This window comes from Schistocerca cancellata, chromosome 3, assembly GCF_023864275.1.
Source record: "Schistocerca cancellata isolate TAMUIC-IGC-003103 chromosome 3, iqSchCanc2.1, whole genome shotgun sequence".
In the NCBI taxonomy this organism is placed as follows: Eukaryota; Metazoa; Arthropoda; class Insecta; order Orthoptera; family Acrididae; genus Schistocerca; species Schistocerca cancellata.
The window spans coordinates 88,679,141-88,698,564 of NC_064628.1; the positions used below are offsets into that span (position 1 = coordinate 88,679,141).

The 19,424-nt window shown below is 39.8% G+C and overlaps 1 protein-coding gene across 1 annotated transcript in view; it reads right to left on the reverse strand.

Annotated features, from left to right (window-relative positions):
- Nucleotides 1–11,311: 11,311 nt before the first annotated feature.
- The window catches only part of LOC126177075 (facilitated trehalose transporter Tret1-like), a 122,943-nt gene continuing 114,830 nt past the window's right edge, over nt 11,312–19,424 (reverse strand). Inside the window, exon 6 of the mRNA XM_049924313.1 lies at nt 11,312–13,377. Coding sequence (XP_049780270.1) covers nt 13,064–13,377 — 314 coding nt within the window. The 3' untranslated portion in view covers nt 11,312–13,063. The remainder of the gene's footprint in view (nt 13,378–19,424) is intronic.

The following is a 19,424-nucleotide window of genomic DNA, read 5'->3' on the forward strand; positions in this document are numbered from 1 at the left end:
GATTCCTACAGAGTAGATTTCTAGTCTCCAGAAAAGTCATTATACTCGAACACAATACGTGTTCCAAAATTCTACAACTGATAGACGTTAGAGATATGGGTCTATAGTTCTGCACATCTGTTCGACGTCCCTTCTTGAAAACGGGGATCACCTGCGCCCTTTTCCAATCCTTTGGAACGCTACGCTCTTCTAGAGACCTACGGTACACCGCTGCAAGAAGGGGGCAAGTTCCTTCGCGTACTCTGTGTAAAATTGAATTGATATCCCATCAGGTCCAGCGGCCTTTCCTCTTTTGAGCGATTTTAATTGTTTCTCTATCCCTCTGTTGTCTATTTCGATATCTACCATTAGCGTAAAGGTCCGAACCAATGAGTGGTGACTCAACATGTACAGTGCACCAACCTCTGGGCAGTTAGTAGGCATATTGTAAGTGGGAGTCGAGAAGTTTTGGTAGGCTTCCCTGGCGTTTCAGCGTGTTAAGAGTAAATCTTGGTCGTCACTGTGGCGAAAGTTGTACATCCTCCCCTCCAGCTGGTAGTTTTCTGGGAGCGGATAGGAACGTTAATTAGTCCGTGGCCGAGAGATCAAGTGAGAGAGGGAGGCGCCTGGTTGCGGCCTGGCAGTTTATGCTGAATCGATCGAGTGTCTGCTTTTTAACGCTAGCGCGGCTTCTTTTCTGAGCAGTTCACGATTTGAGAAGTAAATTCCGCAACTTGTGTTGCTTTTTCAGTGTCTTTTCTTGTCTGGATCTTGGACCTCGTTTTAACTTGTGGTTGCAAACTGCACAGGGTTTGGAAAGCCAGTCATGAGTCTGTAGCAAATTTCTGTTCAATGAGAAGTATTCACCACTTGTTAGCAGAACAGTCTGTCCCAAGTGAGCTTTGCTCAAAAGATCATTTATTGTAATTTTGGAAAATAAACGAGCATTCCATTGTGGAAATTAATTTTGTCATATTTTTGCAGAGGCAAATTTTTCTTTTATCGGAGCATTAAATAAGAAACTGTTCATAGATTCATTTTCGAGAAAATATTCACTTTACTTGTGAATCGGTTTAGGGAAAATAATTCTGGTGTTTAAAAGAACTGATTTGTTGTCTCCTTTTCTTTAGTCCTACAAAAAATTAGATCAGGCAACCTGCAATAAAGAAGTATGACAATTTATTCTACACTTAATTGTGCTCTTACTGTGACGTCTTTCTGTCGTAAAGCACGTGCCTCTATACAGAAGGAAATATCTGTGGTAGGAAATTTGATTAATTTGCATGACAAACGATTGATTAGAATTTCTCTCATGTATGTTTAACAGTTTTGGAAACACAGAGCATTTTCAGTTTCTGTGACTAGCAAGTTGCTGGGTTAGAGCAATATTAAGGCTTACACCAGTTTGCATACCGTTTGAGTGAGGAGCAATGAGTGTGGAAGCCAGGTAGCATTTCCACTGCTCCGGCACGTCATACTCACACAGCGACGATCCTATGAGTTGCACATTTCTCCTTCTTGATTATATTCGTGCATATGACGAGTTGTGATGGTACTTCACATAAATGGATATTTGGAAAAAGGGAAACGAAGTTTTTTTTATGAGATATGTGAACGATAAATTATCTAAAGACTAAGTACGTCTGCGCGATGTATAACAAATAGTAAAGATTGTAAATTATTATTATAAAAACACAAATATCGACGTAATTAACAAAACACAGTTTTTTGTATAATCTCTGTGTAACATAGGCCATGAAGAACAGAGACAATGCTTTGATTGAACGAGCTCTCCTTTGTTTGTTTCGTCTAGAGGTAGGCCGCCATTGTAGCGCTGGATAATAATTAATGTAAGTTTATCTGTATTTTGAAAAATATAATAGAAATTATTATTAGAAAGTGTGTATTATTGACTTAGTTGTCACCTCTCATGATCGGAACCATTAATTATAATTAACAAAGTTTTTACAGAACTTCGTAGTGCAGGGAGCTCGTCTCCCCTAGAAGGATTTAGTCGGCCATTACGCTGTCTGTATTATTTAATTAAAATTTCATGTCATAATATTAAATGTAAATTCGAGAGACTTCTCAATTTTGGTCTTTCATTAATTTCAAAGTTGAAAAGCGTAGTAATAAATTTCATTTACTGAAATCCACAGCACTGAATGAGTTCAGTATTTTTCATTTTGGCCGCCTAACGGCAGGCGAGATTCTCTCCAGTTTTGCTTTGCAAATAATGAACAATAAATATTGAAAATCATTACACCCAATAAGCTCCACAATATCTCAGTTAATCTTTGTGACACTCGGTACATAAATAACCAGTAGTCCCTGAGACCCATATTAATAATTACAGTTTGCATAAGGATATGCATGACATTGAAATACATTTATTCTTTACTACTAAAGCACTCCAACAGTTGAGCCAATGTAAGGATATCGCTGCCAGCTAGAATCGCTTTTGGCAACTTTCAACTGCGAAATGCAAACGAGTGTAGACGAAAATAAGTACCATCCACGGAGCTAGGAAGGATCGTTGCCATAGGGATGTTTGCAGAATCGCATTGTACACACGCGAAGCGGGTGCGCCCAGTATAAAGAAACTGTCTGGGATATTACACTAAAATCATAGTTAATTTTTTGTTTTTAGTTCCTTACATAAAATAAGCAAAATGAATATCGAGGCAATGCTGGTTTTGTCAGCTGGTATTCGAAAGTATTTCTTGTATGTGTGTGAAGTGTGAAATCAAAATCTGCTGTTGGGTAATATTCAGGGGCATCTTACTCTCCCCCGTGAATTTTATCTTAATTAGGAGTTTTCTCTATCTCGTTTTTTTGTGTGTGTGTGTATTCTCTGAAAAAAGGTTGTGAAGGTTGGTACCACTTTCAACAAAATCTTATACAGACATGGCTGTGGTATGTGAGACACAAGTCTGAAGTTTCAGGTAATGCTATTGTCTTACTGCGTCGTTCCGAGACACTCCGCCAGGGGGAAGACATCTTCGTCTGTTGTAACGCAAACACAGCAACAACTAGAAGATGGATCGTTGGGAGAGAACTGTAGTGCGAGAAAATGATCGTGTGGGGTATTTAATACGCAGCATCTTCATTTCTATTCTCTTCCAACGGCTCTGTCATTGCAATTTCCTTCCCCAGATACCATGGTTTTCAGATCTGACGCGTTAAGACTGTTTTGTATTAGGGCGTGTCAAACATTTTCATTTCGTTTTTCAAAAAAGTTGTGCTTTTATTAGCAATTCCAAACAATGTCTACAAGAAATGGCAATTAAATGGTTTTGCTTGGTAAACAGCTGCTTCAGTTTCGCGATATTTTGAGGTTTCATGTAAAATTCGCAGAAAAATCTCTTCTATCGTGAAGTCCCTTTGTAACACCATAATTAATACTGTAAATATTTTGTGCTGATTACTTCTGTTCAATGTCAAGTATGTATTTTTCACTATGTAACGTCTTTAACCTATTGTAATGAAGTGGACAGTTGTGTGAAATGTTTTCTCTTTACTAAGTAAATTCCTTGTATCAATTCGAGGAAATGTTATATAACTTTGTGGGTTTTGTGTCGACATGTTAATGTATTTAAAGATAGTTGTGGTTCTTGTAGTCTTCAGTCCTGAGACTGGTTTGATGCCGCTCTACATGCTACTCTATCCAGTGCAAGCTTCTTCATCTCCCAGTACCTACAGCAACCTACATCCTTCTGAATCTGCTTAGTGTTTTCATCTCTTAGTCTCCCTCTACGATTTTTACCCTCCACGCTACCCTCCAATACCAAATTGGTGGTCCCTTGAAGCCTCATAATATGTCGTACCAACCGAACCCTTCTTCTAGTCAAGTTGTACCACAAAGTCCTCTTCTCCCAATTCTACTCAATACCTCCAGATTAGTTATGTGATCTACCCATCTAATCTTCAGCAATCTTCTGTAGCACCACATTTCGAAAACTTCTATTCATTTCTTGTCCAAACTATTTATCGTCCATGTATCACTTCCATACATGGCGACACTCCACACAAATACTTTCAGAAACGACTTCTTGACACTTAAATCGATACTCGATGTTAACAAATTTCTCTTCTTCACAAACGCTTTCCTTGCCATTGCCAGTTAAATTTTATATCCTCTCTACTTCGACCATCATTAGTTATTTTACTCCCCAAATAACAAAACCCCTTTACTACTTTAAGTGTCTCATTTCCTAACCTAATTCCCTCAGCATCACCTGATTTAATTCGACTACATTCCATTATCCTCGTTTTGCTTTTGTTGATGTTCATCTTATATCCTCCTTTCAAGACACAGTCCATACCGTTCAACTGTTCTTCCAAGTCCTTTGCTGTCTCTGACAGAATTACAATTTCATCGGCGAACCTCAAAGTTTTTATTTCTTCTCCATGGATTTTAATGCCTACTGCGAACTTTTCTTTTGTTTCCTTTACTGTTTGCTCAATATACAGATTGAATAACATCGGGGACAGGCTACAACCCTGTCTCACTCCTTTCCCAACCGCTGCTTCCCTTTCATACCCCTCGCCTATTATAACTGCCATGTGGTTTCTGTACAAATTGTAAATAGCCTTTCGCTCCCTGTATTTTACCCCTGCCACCTTCAGATTTTGAAAGAGAGTATTCCAGTCAGCATTGCCAAAAGCTTTCTCTAAGTCTACAAATGCTAGAAACGTAGGTTTGTCTTTACTTAATCTATTTTCTAAGATAAGGCGTAGGGTCAGTATTGCCTTACGTGTTCCAATATTTTTACGGAATTCAAACTGATCTTCCCCGAGGTCGGCTTCTACTGGTTTTTCCATTCGTCTGTAAAGAATTTGTGTTAGTATTTTGCAGCCATGGCTTATTAAACTGATAGTTCGGTAATTTTCGCATCTGTCAACACCTGCTTTCCTTGGGATTGGTATTATTATATTCTTCTTGTAGTCTGAAGGTATTTCGCCTGTCTCATACATCATGCTCACCAGATGGTCGAATTTTGTCAGGGATGGCTATCCCAAGGCTGTCAGTAGTTATAATGGAATGTTGTCTGCATCCGGGGCCTTGTTTCGACTCAGGACTTTCAGTGCTCTGTCAAACTCTTCACGCAGTATCATATCTCCCATTTCATCTTCATCTACATCCTCTTCCATTTCCATAATATTGTCCTCAAGTACATCGCCCTTCTATAGACCCTCTATATACTCCTTCCACCTTTCTGCTTTCCCTTCTTTGCTTAGAACTGGGGTTTCATCTGAGCTCTTGATATTCACACAAGTGGTTGTCCTTTCTCCAAAGGTCTCTTTAATTTTCCTGTAGGCAGTATCCATCTCACCCCTTGTGAGATAAGTCATTTTTTGAGACGTTTGTATTCCTTTTTGCGTACTTCATTTACTGCCTTTTTGTATTTTCTCCTTTCATCAATTAAATTCAGTATTTCTTCTGTTACCCAAGGATTTCTTTTAGCCCTCGTCTTTTACCTACTTGATCCTCTGGTGCCTTCACTACTTGATCCCTCAAAGCTACCCATTCTTCTTCTACTGTATTTCTTTCCCCTATTCTTGTCAATTGATCCCTTATGCTCTCCCTAAAACTCTGTACAACATCTCGTTTGGTCAGTTTATCCAAGTCCCATCTCCTTAAATTTCCACCTTTTTGCAGTTTCTTCAGTTTTAATCTACAGTTCATAACCAAAAGATTGTGGTCAGAGTTCACATCTGCCCCTAAAAAATGTCTTACAATATAAAACCTGGTTCCTAAATCTCTGTCTTACCATTATATAATCTATCTGATACCTTCTATCATCTCCAGGCTTCTTCCATGTATACAACCTTCTTTCATGATTCTTGAACCAAGTTTTAGCTATGATTAAGATATGCTCTGTGCAAAATTCTACCAGGTGGCTTCCTCTTTCATTTCTTACCCCCAATCCATATTCACCTACTACGTTTCCTTCTCTTCCTTTCCCTACTATCGAATCCAGTCACCCATGACTATTAAATTTTCCTCTCCCTTCACTATCCGAATGATTTCTTTTATCTCATCATACATTTCATCAATTTCATCGTCATCTGCAGAGCTAGTTGGCATATAAACTTGTACTACTGTAGTAGGCGTGTGCTTCATGTCTATCTGGTCCACAATAGTGCCTTCACTATGCTGTTTGCAGTAGCTTACCCGCACTTCTATTTTTTTATTCACCATTAAACCCACTCCTGCATTACGCCTATTTTATTTTGTATTTGTAACTTTGCATTCACCTGACCAAAAGTCTTGTTCCACCTGCCACCGAACTGCACTAATTCCTACTATATCTTACTTTAACCTATCCATTTCCCTTTTTAAATTTCTAACCTGCCGCCCGATGAAGGGATTTGACATTCCACACTCCGATCCGTAGAATACCAGTTTTCTTTCTCCTGATAACGACGTTCTCTTGAGTAGTCCCCAACCAGAGGTCCGAATGGGGGAGTATTTCATCTCCGAAATATTTTACCCAGGAGGACGCCATCATCATTTAACCATATAGTAAAGCTGCATGCCCTCGGAAAAAGTTACGGCTGTAGTTTCCCCTTGCTTTCAGCTGTTCGCAGTACCACCACAGCAAGGCCGTTTTGGTTAGTGTTACAAGACCAGATCAGACAATCATCCAGTCTGTTGCCCCTGCAACTACTGAAAAGGCTGCTGCCCGTCTTCAGAAACCACACGTTTGTCTGGCCTCTCAACAGATACCTCTCCATTGTGGTTGCACCTACGGTACGGCTACTGGACAGTTTTGGTGCGAGCAGCAATAGAGTGAACTGCGCAGGTGCCGTGTGAGGCTTCCAGTACCTGGATTAATATGGAAAGGCCTCGGATGTGTGTACGGATATAAAATGTGCTCTATTAAGGGAATAAGCTCTAATGTTGGAAATGTCGTCGCCAAGAAGAAGATAATAGAGCCAATTACCTCCAAAGGAAAGACCAGTAGTCTTTATGTGCTCGCCAACGATACTGCGCAATCACTTTGGCAGTTATCAGAGGTCAGAATTTTGTCAAAGTATGAACCAGCACATTTAAGTGTTATTTAATCTGCAATAATCAGGCAAATTACGTGAAACTTGTGTCCGATCCTTGATTTGGTTCCTCTCATGATACCTCTTAGGATCCACTCCACACGAATATTGACATCCGGGTATCCTGTGCGTTAAAAAGAAGTTGAAAATAAATGATTGTTTATTTGCATAATTCCGAATGCAAAAAGATATCTAGAGATACTGTGGTTTCAATTGAAGTTAAGGGAGGAAGTTAGTGTAGCATTCATGAAAACCTCCATTGTGAATGATTTGTTTTATTTCAAAGTGTTTGTACTTTAAAATATTAACTGCATTAAATTCTGTTAGTGAAAATTACTGCTTATGTTAATGGTAATAAGACAGCATGTTGTTTTGAAGTTAGTTCGAGTGTACATGCACTTGAAGTCATACTTAAAATTATACAGAGAAAATTGCCAGCATTAACTGTTTTAAAAGCCATGCAAGATGAATGAAATTAGTGAAAGAATAATACCAAAATTAGCATCTTGTAAATTGTCTCAGAAAAGTGTGTTAGTTTGCTGTATAGTAATGGACAGTTTAAGGGTTCCCAATTTCGAGTTGCTTAAAAAGAATAAACTTACTTGAATAATGAATATATTAATTGCAGCTGAAGTAAATTTTGAATTTTGTGTACTTTGCATGATGAAAATTGGAAAGTCAGCTTGAGAGCCCCCACCAACAATTTTGCTTATTGCAGATAAAGTTACTGCAATTGCTCTTATCCATTAAAAATAGAAACTATATTACTTCTTAATGAGTGTAAAAATCCTATTGTAAGGGACTTTTAATTATATTTATACTATTTGGGAAGTAACTATTGAAATAGGACTAATTTCATATCCATTTCTGGTTTAGTACTGACTTCCATAACTTTTGATGATCACATAATTCATATATAACAAAGTCATTACTATGGAGAAGAAATAAGCCGTTAACGGTTTCCGTGAGAACTTCCATATGCTATTTATAATTGCTAGCATCACTGTACCAATTGTCTGATTATGGAAGAGTTCATTTGCACTTCTTTTGGGAAGAAGTAATAATAGCTTTCCTTTACCATAACTCTATACAGATTAAATGAAAGTAATGTTTCAAATTACTTTGCCTAATTAGGCTGGCGACCGTTTTTTATTTCATTTAAGCAAACTTGGTTACTTAAAACATTTTCCTAATTTCAATCTTTAGCTTCCTGGTTTCTTCTGTAGCACTAAATTCATGTTCGATAAGCCAAACCCATTAGGTAATTCACAGTCAATTTACAAAAATCCCCCCAGAGGGTAATATTAACTGCGTCGTAATACCATAATTGGTGGTACACTGTGTGTTAATATAACACGCAACGCAGTATAATGTTATATTTGGCTTTTCCCGTGACAGGACTAAATGTTCTGCTGGGCAGTTAATGATAGCGTTCTTATCATTATTTCCGCCTGTACTTCTGCTCCAAGGATATGAATATGCTATAAAATTTGTAAACTTGTTTATGCCACTCGTAAAAGTTTCTAACCAGCAGTAATCATTCGCAGCAGAGCGTCTTTTTTATTAATATCATACAAGTAGAGACATTTTCTTGTCCTTGTTTTTTTTTTCTTCCGCTTGAAAAATCTGAAACTACGGAAACGTGACCAGTAAAAGCAAGACAAGACTGGCAATTACCACTCACACGAGTACTTCTTGGAACTTGTTGAGAAACGCTGCTTTCTGAACGCCAAACTCTGCGTGATGTTCTAAGACTTGGGCTTCCGTTAAGGGAACAGAGTGAAAACAATCCCAGAGATTACCCAGCAATCCGTCTTGCAAAGGATATTAATCCAAAAGTGCTTAAACAGTGTACTCTAGCAAGCTGCTGTTTCGTGGTGCTACTTTTCAATTTGAGAGTCACAGATCGGTAGAATATAAAAGAAATTTGGGAGAAAGCAAATAACTATCATTCTAGAAAAACTGTAAATGAATGAGGCTTTCAAATCCTCATTAGAAAGTGTGAGATTAAACTACGTTCAGAATTTGCGAGCCCATGTCCAGGCGAAGACTATCTGAATACAGACGGAGAAGGAAGGGAGAATTAACATTAGAATTACCAGATCTGTCTGAGCAGTTTAAAAAGCAGAGAAGGTAGGCAGATGAGTTAAGAAGAATTTCTGAACACAGACGGAGAAGAAAGGGAGAATTAACATTAGAATCAAATGAAATTCTTTTCTACGAAGAAGATGAAGAGACAATTGCTGTTAAAGATGAAAAATCTGAAGATCTTTTGACGTACCTTCTACTTCAAGTACAAGTTAGTATAAGACATTCTAAATGCGCAGTGTTGCAGCGCAAAGTATTAGCTATGGTTTCGGTCTACGTGCTACAGCTGCCATTACAACAGCTACACATTTGTATGCTGGACTAATAACTGAAGGAGACAGAAGACTTGTCGTTGATCAGAATAAAGTGAAAAGGGCCGAAGAAACAGTCATGAGATCACTTGATGAATAATGTCATGTTCGATGCAGGATAGGCAAGATTGAATGTATCTTCTTTCACGTATGGCAAGATTCCATTAAAGTTCTGTTACAAACAGACAAGTCATCAGTTGTGAAAGAAGAGTATTACATTATTTGCAGTCAACCGTATTGAAGTTGTGTTTGACATTTAACTCCAGAGAAAGAATTGACGAAAAGTAAACCTGCTGAAATTATTGCTAATCATCTTTTGGATTTTTAAAAGAAAACCACCGTTGATATACGTTTGCTGGCTATTGGTGGTGACTCAACGAATTTCAGCACTTGTTGGGAAGGAGGAGTCATTCATTGGATTGATACAAAGCTGAATCGTAAACTCATATGGTTTATTTGTGCTTTTCAAACCAATGAGCTGCGTTTGAGCTGCGTGACCGAACAGTTGTCTGGGAGAGCTTTGTTTAACAACAAGTGGAGTAGTAAGATTGGCAACATGCTTGATAGTGCAACAGAACTTGAGATCAAACCCTCATATGTCAAAGCAACCTTTCCAGTTTCTTTGGTTCCATTGGGTGACACTGTTGTCAAAGATCTCTCTACAGATTAGGCTTATGGTTACAGGATAACTCAGACTGTAAGGGCAAGTGCACTTACAACTGATCTGACATTATTAGAAATTTGTCCTGTAATCCACTCTTAGTAGCAAACAACTGCCAATAAGATTTCTCGCATATAGGTTTCAAATCATGACCTTAAAGGCAACAACTTGAAGTCATTACAACTGCTTGCAAAATACATTGCTGGCGGTTACTATCCCTGCTGGGTGAGAAGCTGCTAAAATCCCCAAAGATATTTTTTTGCCAACAATCCTAGATTAATCGTGGCTCGAATTTAGTGAAATGGAACTTCAGACACTTTTGTGCTCGGAAGAGTAAGAAGAAAGGAACGTAGTGGTCCACAACATAACTGAAATGAAGAATGAAAACGATAATATACCAGGAGACCTATCTGCTCGGCCTTGGAAAATACCTGCAGTAAATCCAAGCGCAATTTCACTTTTGGAGCTGATAAACTGCTCTGACAACATTTTTATGAAGATCCGCTTACTTGTACACTCAAACTGGCAGAAATAAGAAAATTTGTTCAAGGGCCAATGCAAATTCCGAAGTCGCCATGCCATGGAGAGTCGATAGAGAGGTTTTTGAAAGAAGTGACAAGGTTTTCTGACAAAGTGCACGCTCATAAGAAACGAGAAGGATACATTAGAGGATAGGAAGCAAGAAGAAGAATGATGTCTAGGAATGAATCGATGCAAGATTTGATGAATATTGTTGATTGAAGCTTTTTACATTTTTTTCAATGTGTTTTCAGTGTTTGTTTGAGTTCATTAAACCCGTTTTAGAGCAAATTTTGGTGGAATTTATATTAATTTATGCCCTTTTGTTGGAAATTTCAATATATTTTGTACTTTAGCAAAAATTTACAGAGCTAAATGTTTATCTGCAAAGAAAATCCTTTTCAATTACGATATTACACATCAAAAGGCATATTTTTGGACAGTCTCATTCACAAAAATCACAAAGTTGGCGTTGTCTCAAGGGTGAGGTTCACATGTGAAACACACCACCTATAGTATTAACATTGCTACCTAGTCAAGGAGCGAACTGTCACTGTCACTAACAAAGCAGTTTTCGACACTAACTCGTATCGCTTCATCAACAGAATACTGATATCGCAATTAATCAAACTATCAAAGTAACTCATTCTTTTTTTGCATTTCTGTCATATTTGATGGGTGCTTCATATTTCACCAGAACCACCTAGTAGAAAATTCACCCTTCATATGACAGCTTTTATTTACTGCTATACGTGATGGGTTTTTCAAGTGGAAATAATGTCTGCAACACACTATAGATAAGCCGTATGGCCATCTGTAATTTTCAGCTATTCAATTAGAGTGATATATACAAACGTATAATCTCATGTATTTACACAGTTACATTTACAAAGTAATTGTAGTACACTGGGGCGCATTGTACATATTTAGATCTTATAGAATGTGTTAATACTGGTGATTTATAAAATAGAATTACAAAAGAACACAATTAATCATTGTTTACCTTTTAACGTACTTACAAATTTCTATCCGTTTGACGCATCGGAAACTGACTGTGGCAGGAAGAAACGAGCTTGCATTACGTGATGATTTTGCATACGTTAAATAATAATGTAGACACTCACATCGACTAGGGGCACAATTTGTCTTCACGAAGTGCAAAACGTATTGCTTTAGATCTATAGCATTTTGAACAACAGTACTCAAAGAAAACAGGCTGTACAGTACAATACAAAAGGAACCGTCTACTACACACGCTGTAATAAAATTGCTGTATGTGGTTGTCCACTGCGAATTGAGCGTATATTTTCTCGAAATTTTATTTTTATTCATTGAAAAAGGTCCGTTTCTTCCCATAATATCCGGCATGAAATGTGCTGTTTATGATGTCATACAATCGTATATTTGCACCAACTCTTTTAGTACCTGGGAAAAAGTTTGACCGAATTATCAAAATATATCAACGTGAAAAGAAAATATTTTGTTTAATCTAATAACCTGTTTTTTTAATTGTACATATGACGTAGATCTCTATTATCAGAAGATAGTCATAGGAGCTAAATGAAGAGAATCAGGGGTGAACAGTGATCTTAAAAAGGAAATAATAAGGAAGTTGTAATTTGGCGGAAACCAGAGCGCAGAATTCCAGACGTCAACGTTTCCATTTAAATTTCCCTTTTTTTTGCATCAAAATAACGGGCGATACTGAAAGCTTTTGCGCTGCTGGTGCAGGACCGTTGATGAGAAATGTAAAAAGGATGTTGTAGAGTACCCTCGGTGATGTATAAAATGTAGTAGTCTTTCGTCATTGCTATCTACGTTTCTTCTTCTTTACATGCAAGGTTCGGCCAGTACAAGTATCTCTTGCATTGGTAGCACAAGGCAAAACAGTTGTTCTAAATTATCCATACTGGAGTACATAATGTGTCATTTTGACACTGGAAGTTAACTGCTAGCGATACATGGAAGACATTCCAGTGCCATAAAATATCTTTGCAGAGTTGAATGGCTATAGCTTAGCATCCCGATGACACCTTTGGAGAAGGAGTTCTGAGTGTGGGAGAAAGGAACTGGTCGTGGCGCTGATGAGGGGATCTTCCTCAAAGTCAATTGAAGTCATCTTGGTTCCAAGCGAATGTAATTAGACAGCTACGTAGCGTCACGTTCTGTCGTAAATGTCGACTTCAACTGTTCACGCTTTGAACTATCTCCCTCTGAGACACTACACGTCTAGATCACGTCTAATAATGGAACAGACGGTGCATTTTCTGTGTTCTTACTTATGAAATAATACCCTAGTAACAGCGTTGCATGCTTCTTCTTCTTCTTGAGGTGCTCCATCGAAGTATTGGCAACTCTGGACATACTAACACAAGAAGAAGCCACTGTCTACTAACACTGCCACATAACGAAACAGCTCCCGGCACAGAATATTCCACAGCAGAGTTCTCTAACTACCGATCGCTGGCAGCACAGATCCGACGGGCGCGCCCTTCTCCTCGCCGAGCATCTCTTGTATTTCCTCAAGAGTCTTCCCCTTCGTCTCCGGCACCACAAAGTAGACGTAAATCGTTACGAGGAATGCGCATCCCGCGAACACGAAGAAGGGGCCGCCGTTTCCCACTGCGAGCGCGATGTCTTCGTAGAACCTGGTGACTATGAAGGACATGAACCAAGACACGCATGCGGCCATCGGCATCGCCACGATCTTCACGTTGGGTGGGAAGACTTCGCCAGATACCGTGAATGGTAGGCAGCCGTAACCTGAAACAAAGACACCAAACTCTACATACATTGTGTCAATACAGATTTTTATCTACAGAAAACTTAAAATAAAAGGATCCGAGCTGCATATATAGGGCGAGCCAGAACTCAACCGACAAACTTTCATATATGATAGTATGCACCAAAACACGAAAAAATATCTACGAGGCGTGTTTTTTTAGTAAGTACCGTTTTGAAATTAAAAAAAGATGTGCTAAGATATCTCAACAATTTTATTTTTACATCAAAGCCTGTACCTTAATCTACTTTTCTACATAATTTCCGTCAATATTGAGGCACGTGTCATAAGGTTGTACCAGTTTTTGCATACCCTCCTCATAGAAGTCTGCCGCCTGACTTGTTAATCACTGCATCACCACTGTTTTGACTTCGTCATCGTCTTGAAGACGCTGACTGCCCAGGTGTTTCTTCAAGTGCAGGAACAGATCGTAGTCACTGGGCGCAAGATCGGGGCTGTACGGTGGATGATCTAGAGTTTCCCATCGAAAAGATGTGATGAGGTCTTTGGTCTGATTCGCCACATGCGGACGGTCATTGTCTTGCAGCAGAACGATGCCCTTGCTCAACTTCCATGGACTGTTGCTTTGATTCTGGTGTGACGTAGGCCACCCATGCTTCATCGCCCGTAACAATTTGGCTTAAGAAATCATCACCGTCGTTGTGGTAACGCTCAAGGAAAGTCAATGCACTGTTTAAACGTTTGGTTTTGTGCACATCCGTCAACGTTTTCGGTACCCAACGTGCGCACAATTTTCGGTAATTCAAGTGCTCGGTCACAATGCCATACAAAACACTACGAGAAACATTAGGAAAGTGATCCCGCTAGGAGGAAATCGTAAAGCGTCTGTTTCCTCTGACATTATTGTCCACTTTCTGCACCGAACTTTCATTAACGACCGAAGAACGCCCACTCTGTTGTTCATCATGCACATTCGTGCGGCCATCTTTAAATGCTCTCACCCAGTTTCTTACCATTCCACCACTCATAATGTTTTCTCCGTAAATTGCACAGATCTCACGATTAATATCGATCGCTTTTATGCCTTTAGCACCAAGATATCTTATAACAGCCCATACTTCACCGTCGGCGCGACTCACGATTATCGGAGGCATCTTAAACACTCAGTACACAACGTAAACAAGGAAGAATCAGACTCTAATGGCGTCAGTGTGTAGATTAAGGTACAGGCTTTCATGTAAAAATAAAATTATTGAGATATCTTAGCACGTCTTTTTTTTTAATTTCAGAACGGTACTTACTTAAAAAACACGCCTCGTAGTAAACATGGGATCTAACATGCTTACGCTAAGAGCTTTGAGCATTTTTTAAGCTTCAAAAGTGTGTAACACGTCTCTTCTGTTGCAAGCTCTTTGCTTTCCTTACTTTGGGAGGATGTAGTGCGGACCAACCAGAAAAAGACATAAACAATAAGAAGCAGCAGAAATGAGAATAGCAAGAAGCTTAATATCAAAACACGATCACAGAGTATGCGAAGTTGAGGAATTGTACGTAATTGGAAGCAAAATATCCCATAACGGACGAAACAAGAAGGCCATAAAAACAGTCTAGCACCACCAAGGATAGAATTCCTGACCAAAAGAAATTTACTGGTATCAAACATAGGTCTTAATCTTAGGAAGAAATTTCTGAGCATGAACGTTTCGAGCGCAGCACTGAATGGTAGTAAATCATGAACAGTGGGAAATTAGAGGATAATTAAACTGTAATGGTTTCGGTTGTGATGTTACAGAATAATTTTGAAAATCAGGTGGCCTGATAAGATAAAAAATGAAGAGGTTCTCCCCAGAATTCGCGAAGAAGAGAACACATGAGAACCAAAACGGGATGATAGGACATGTGTTAAAATCTCAGCGAACATCCTGCATGGTACTAGAGGGAGCTTAGGGGGTAAAAACTGCATGAAAAGGCTAGCGCAGGATAGCGATTTGTGTCGGTCCGCGTCAAATCAGTCAAAATACCGGTGCAAACAAGGGTGTGGACCAAAACAAGGAAAAAATGTCCAGTCAATATGGGCTCTAAAATGCTTCTCTTAAGAACTATAACCACTTGTTTAGTAGAAGAGATGTGTTTCCCAGTGGCGAAGACGAAAAAGCTTTCATAGCCCTTAATGTACATATTATAGAACCCATGTTTACTGGATTTTTTTTTGTCCATACTACCTGCTTCGAAAGTTTTTGGTGGAATCCCGGTTCAACTTTTAGACAAACGGTCCTTAAAAGACGTGTCATATATTCCTACAGAAGTTAGTACTGATCAGACACTGAAGGAAAGTTCGTACAATTACTGGTACGAAAACCAATACCTGATGAGACATGGACCGTTGAAGACGTGCAGTTCCCAGCCTCCATTTTATTTATAGATGAGGCATTACCCAAAAAACATGACCTAGTGAATTACCATAATACGTCTGCGTAGGCAGATGCAAATTCTCGAGCAATCATGGCGGTACGCCATCACGGTCGCTTCAGTATCACTGTATGTGCAGGAATGTCAGTGACAGACTTACGGGGCCTTACACTTTACCAAACAGGTTAACAGATGTCGAGTATCACCGATTTCTGTTCAATAAATTACCACTTCCAATGGAGAATGATACCGTTATAGAAAGACAGCTTCGGTTCTCGCACTACAGGGTAGGTCGATTAGGTCCTGTACAATACCCTCACCATTCACCGGAATTGAACCCGTGGGATTTCTGGCTGTGGGGACATATAAAGGCATTGGCGTATGCCCAACCAATCGACAATATGCAGACGTTATAGGAGCGTGTGACCAAAGCGTGTGTGTCGTCTTCAGTCCAGAGACTCGTTTGATGCAGCTCTCCATGCTACTCTCTATTCTGTGCAAAGCTTCTTCATCTCCCAGTACCTACTGCAACCTACATCCTTCTGAATCTGTTTATTGTAGTCATCTCTTGGTCTCCCTCTACCATTTTTGCCCTCCACGCTGCTCTCCAATACTAAATTGGAGACTCCTCTTCTCCCCGATTCTATTCAGTACCTCCTCATTAGTTATGTGATCTACCCATCTAATCTTCCGCATTTTTCTGTAGCACCACATTTCGAAAGCTTCTATTCTCTTCTTGTCTTAACTATTTATCGTCCACGTTTCACTTCCATACATGGCTACACTCCATACAAATACTTTCAGAAACTACTTCCTGACACTGCGCTTTCCTTGCCATTGCCAGTCTACATTTTGTATCTTCTCTACTTCGACCACCATCAGTTATTTTGCTCCCCAAATAGCAAAACTTATTTACTACTTTAAGTGTTTCGTTTCCTAATCTAATTCCCTCAGCATCACCCGACTTAATTCGACTACATTCCACTATCCTCGTTTTGCTTTTGTTGATGTTCATCTTATATCCTCCTTTCAAGACACTGTCCATTCCGTTCAGCTACTCTTCCAAGTCCTTTGCTGTCTCTGACAAAATTACAACGTCCCCGGCGAACCTCAAAGTTTTTATTTCTTCTCCGTCGATTTTAATTCCTACTCCGAAATTTTCTTTTGTTTCCATTACTGCTTGCTCAATATACATATTGAATAACAACGGGGAGAGGCTATAACCCTGTCTCACTCCTTTCCCAACCACTGCTTCACTTTCATGCCCCTCGAATCATAACCGCCATCTGGTTTCTGTACAAGTTGTAAATAGCCTTTTGCTCCCTGTATTTGACCCCTGCCACCTTCAGAATTTGAAAGAGAGTATTCCAGTCAACATTGTCAAAAGCTTTCTCTTTGTCTACAAATGCTAGAAACGTAGCTTTGCCTTTCCTTAATCTATTTTCTACGATAAGTCGTAGGGTCAGTATTCCCTCAGTATTGTTCCAACATTTCTACGCGTTCACAATGCTGTTTGTAGTAGCTTACCCGCATTCCTATTTTCCTATTCATTACTAAACCTACTCCTGCATTACCCCTATTTGATTTTGTATTTATAGCCCTGTATTCACCTGACCAGAAGTCTTGTTTCTCCTGCCACCGAACTTCACTAATTCCCACTATATCTAACTTTAACCTATCCATTTCCCTTTTTATATTTTCTAACCTACCGGCCCGATTAAGGGATCTGACATTCCACGCTCCAATCCGTAGTACGTCAGTTTTCTTTCTCCTGATAACAACATCCTCCTGAGTAGTCCCCATCCGGAGATCCGAATGGGGGACTATTTTACCTCCGGAATATTTTACCCAAGAGGACGCCATAATCATTTAACGATACAGTAAAGCTGCATGCCCTCGGGAAAAATTACGGTTGTAGTTTCCCCTTGCTTTCAGCCGTTCGCAGTACCAGCACAGCAAGGCTTTTTTGGTTAGTGTTACAAGACCAGATCAGTCAGTCATCCAGACTGTTGCCCCTGCAACTACTGAAAAGGCTGCTGCCCCTCTTCAGGAACTACACGTTTGTCTGGCTTCTCAACAGATACCCCTCCATTGTGGATGTGCCTACGGTACGGCTATCTGTATCACTGAGGCACACAAGCCTCCCCACCAACGGCAGGGTCCGTGGTTCATGGGGGGAAGGTGACCAATGCATGTGACGAAATTCGAACAGAACCTGTTGTTTCCGAAAGAGAGCATGATTCACTGCCAAGAAAGGCTGAAGGATGTGTCAGAATGCATGGTAATGAAATGCTGCAAGGCCTATAGTGTCTATTGCCATGTAATAAGCCAATGGGAATGAAAAGACAAACTGACTCATATCTGAACAGGTATTGCTTTCCATACATACTTTTATAGGGACACTAGATGAGTGACTAGCATTGCCTGGAAATGTATTTATTCCTGTCTCCTGTAAGTCCATTTCCTCCCTTCCCTTCCACTGTCCATCTCCTCCTCCCTCTCTTAATCTGTTTCTCTCCCCCTCCTCTCTATCTGCTTCTCTTCTACCTTCTGTCCATCTGCTCGTTCCCCTTTTGTCCATCTCCTACTCCCCCTTCTAAGTTAATCTTCTCTCCCTCTACCTCCTCCTCACCCCGTCTAAGTCCTTCTCCTGATCCCCTCTATCTTAATTTACCTCCTCCTCCCACAATCTCTGTCCATCATCTTCTCCCCCTCGTCCTGTTCCTCTCCTCCTACTCCTCTCAGTGTCCAGCTCCTCCTGCTCATGTCTCTGTCCATCTCTTCCTCTTTTCTTTTTCCATCCATTTCCTTCTCTCCCTTCTCTCTGACCATCTCCTCCTCTTTCTTTTCTCTGTCCATTTGCTCCTCCCTCCTCTATCGATATGGTCTTTTCCCCTTTGTCTATATCTTCCTGTACCCTCTATCTGTCTTCTCCCCTCTTTCTCTATCCATCTTCTCCTCCTCACTCTCTGTCCATGTTCCTCCTCTTTCCTTTCTCTGTCATCTCCTTCTCTCCCGTCTATCTGTCCACATCTTCCTCTGCACTTTCCATTTCCTCCTGCTCCTCTCTCTGTCCATCTCCTCCTCTTTCCTCTCGCTGTCCATCTACTCCTCCTCACTCTGACCATACCCTCTTTTCCCCTCTGTCCATCTTCTTCTCTCCCCTCTCTCTTTCCTTCCAGTCCCTTCTCTCTCCACATTATCACCCCTACCCCAATAGGAGGTGCTGGTTATTACTCCCCCAGTGTTTCTTTCCAGATAGCAAGTAATATCGGCTTGTTTTGTTGAAATCTGTCCACGGGTTTAAGAGGAATTTCTACCCACAAATATTTAACACATTCTACACATATTTGTGTACACATTTGACCTACATATCTAGCGGATTGCGCACTGCAGTTTCGTATCCACACAGCTCGCTGTTTATGACGTCATATCTTCTGAACTACGTGTTGTACATAATTTAAAAGGTACATTCAGTGGTATACGTGAACACTGTTTGCAAAATGTGTTACGAATACAGCTCGTAATAAAGAAGGAAGAAATTAAAACCTCATGCCTGATATGGCAATTTTATTGTATGAACAGTGAAAATATAATAAACCACAAGCCTTTTTTCTTTGATCATTCACGTAAACATGTCATTATTAAAAACCTAACA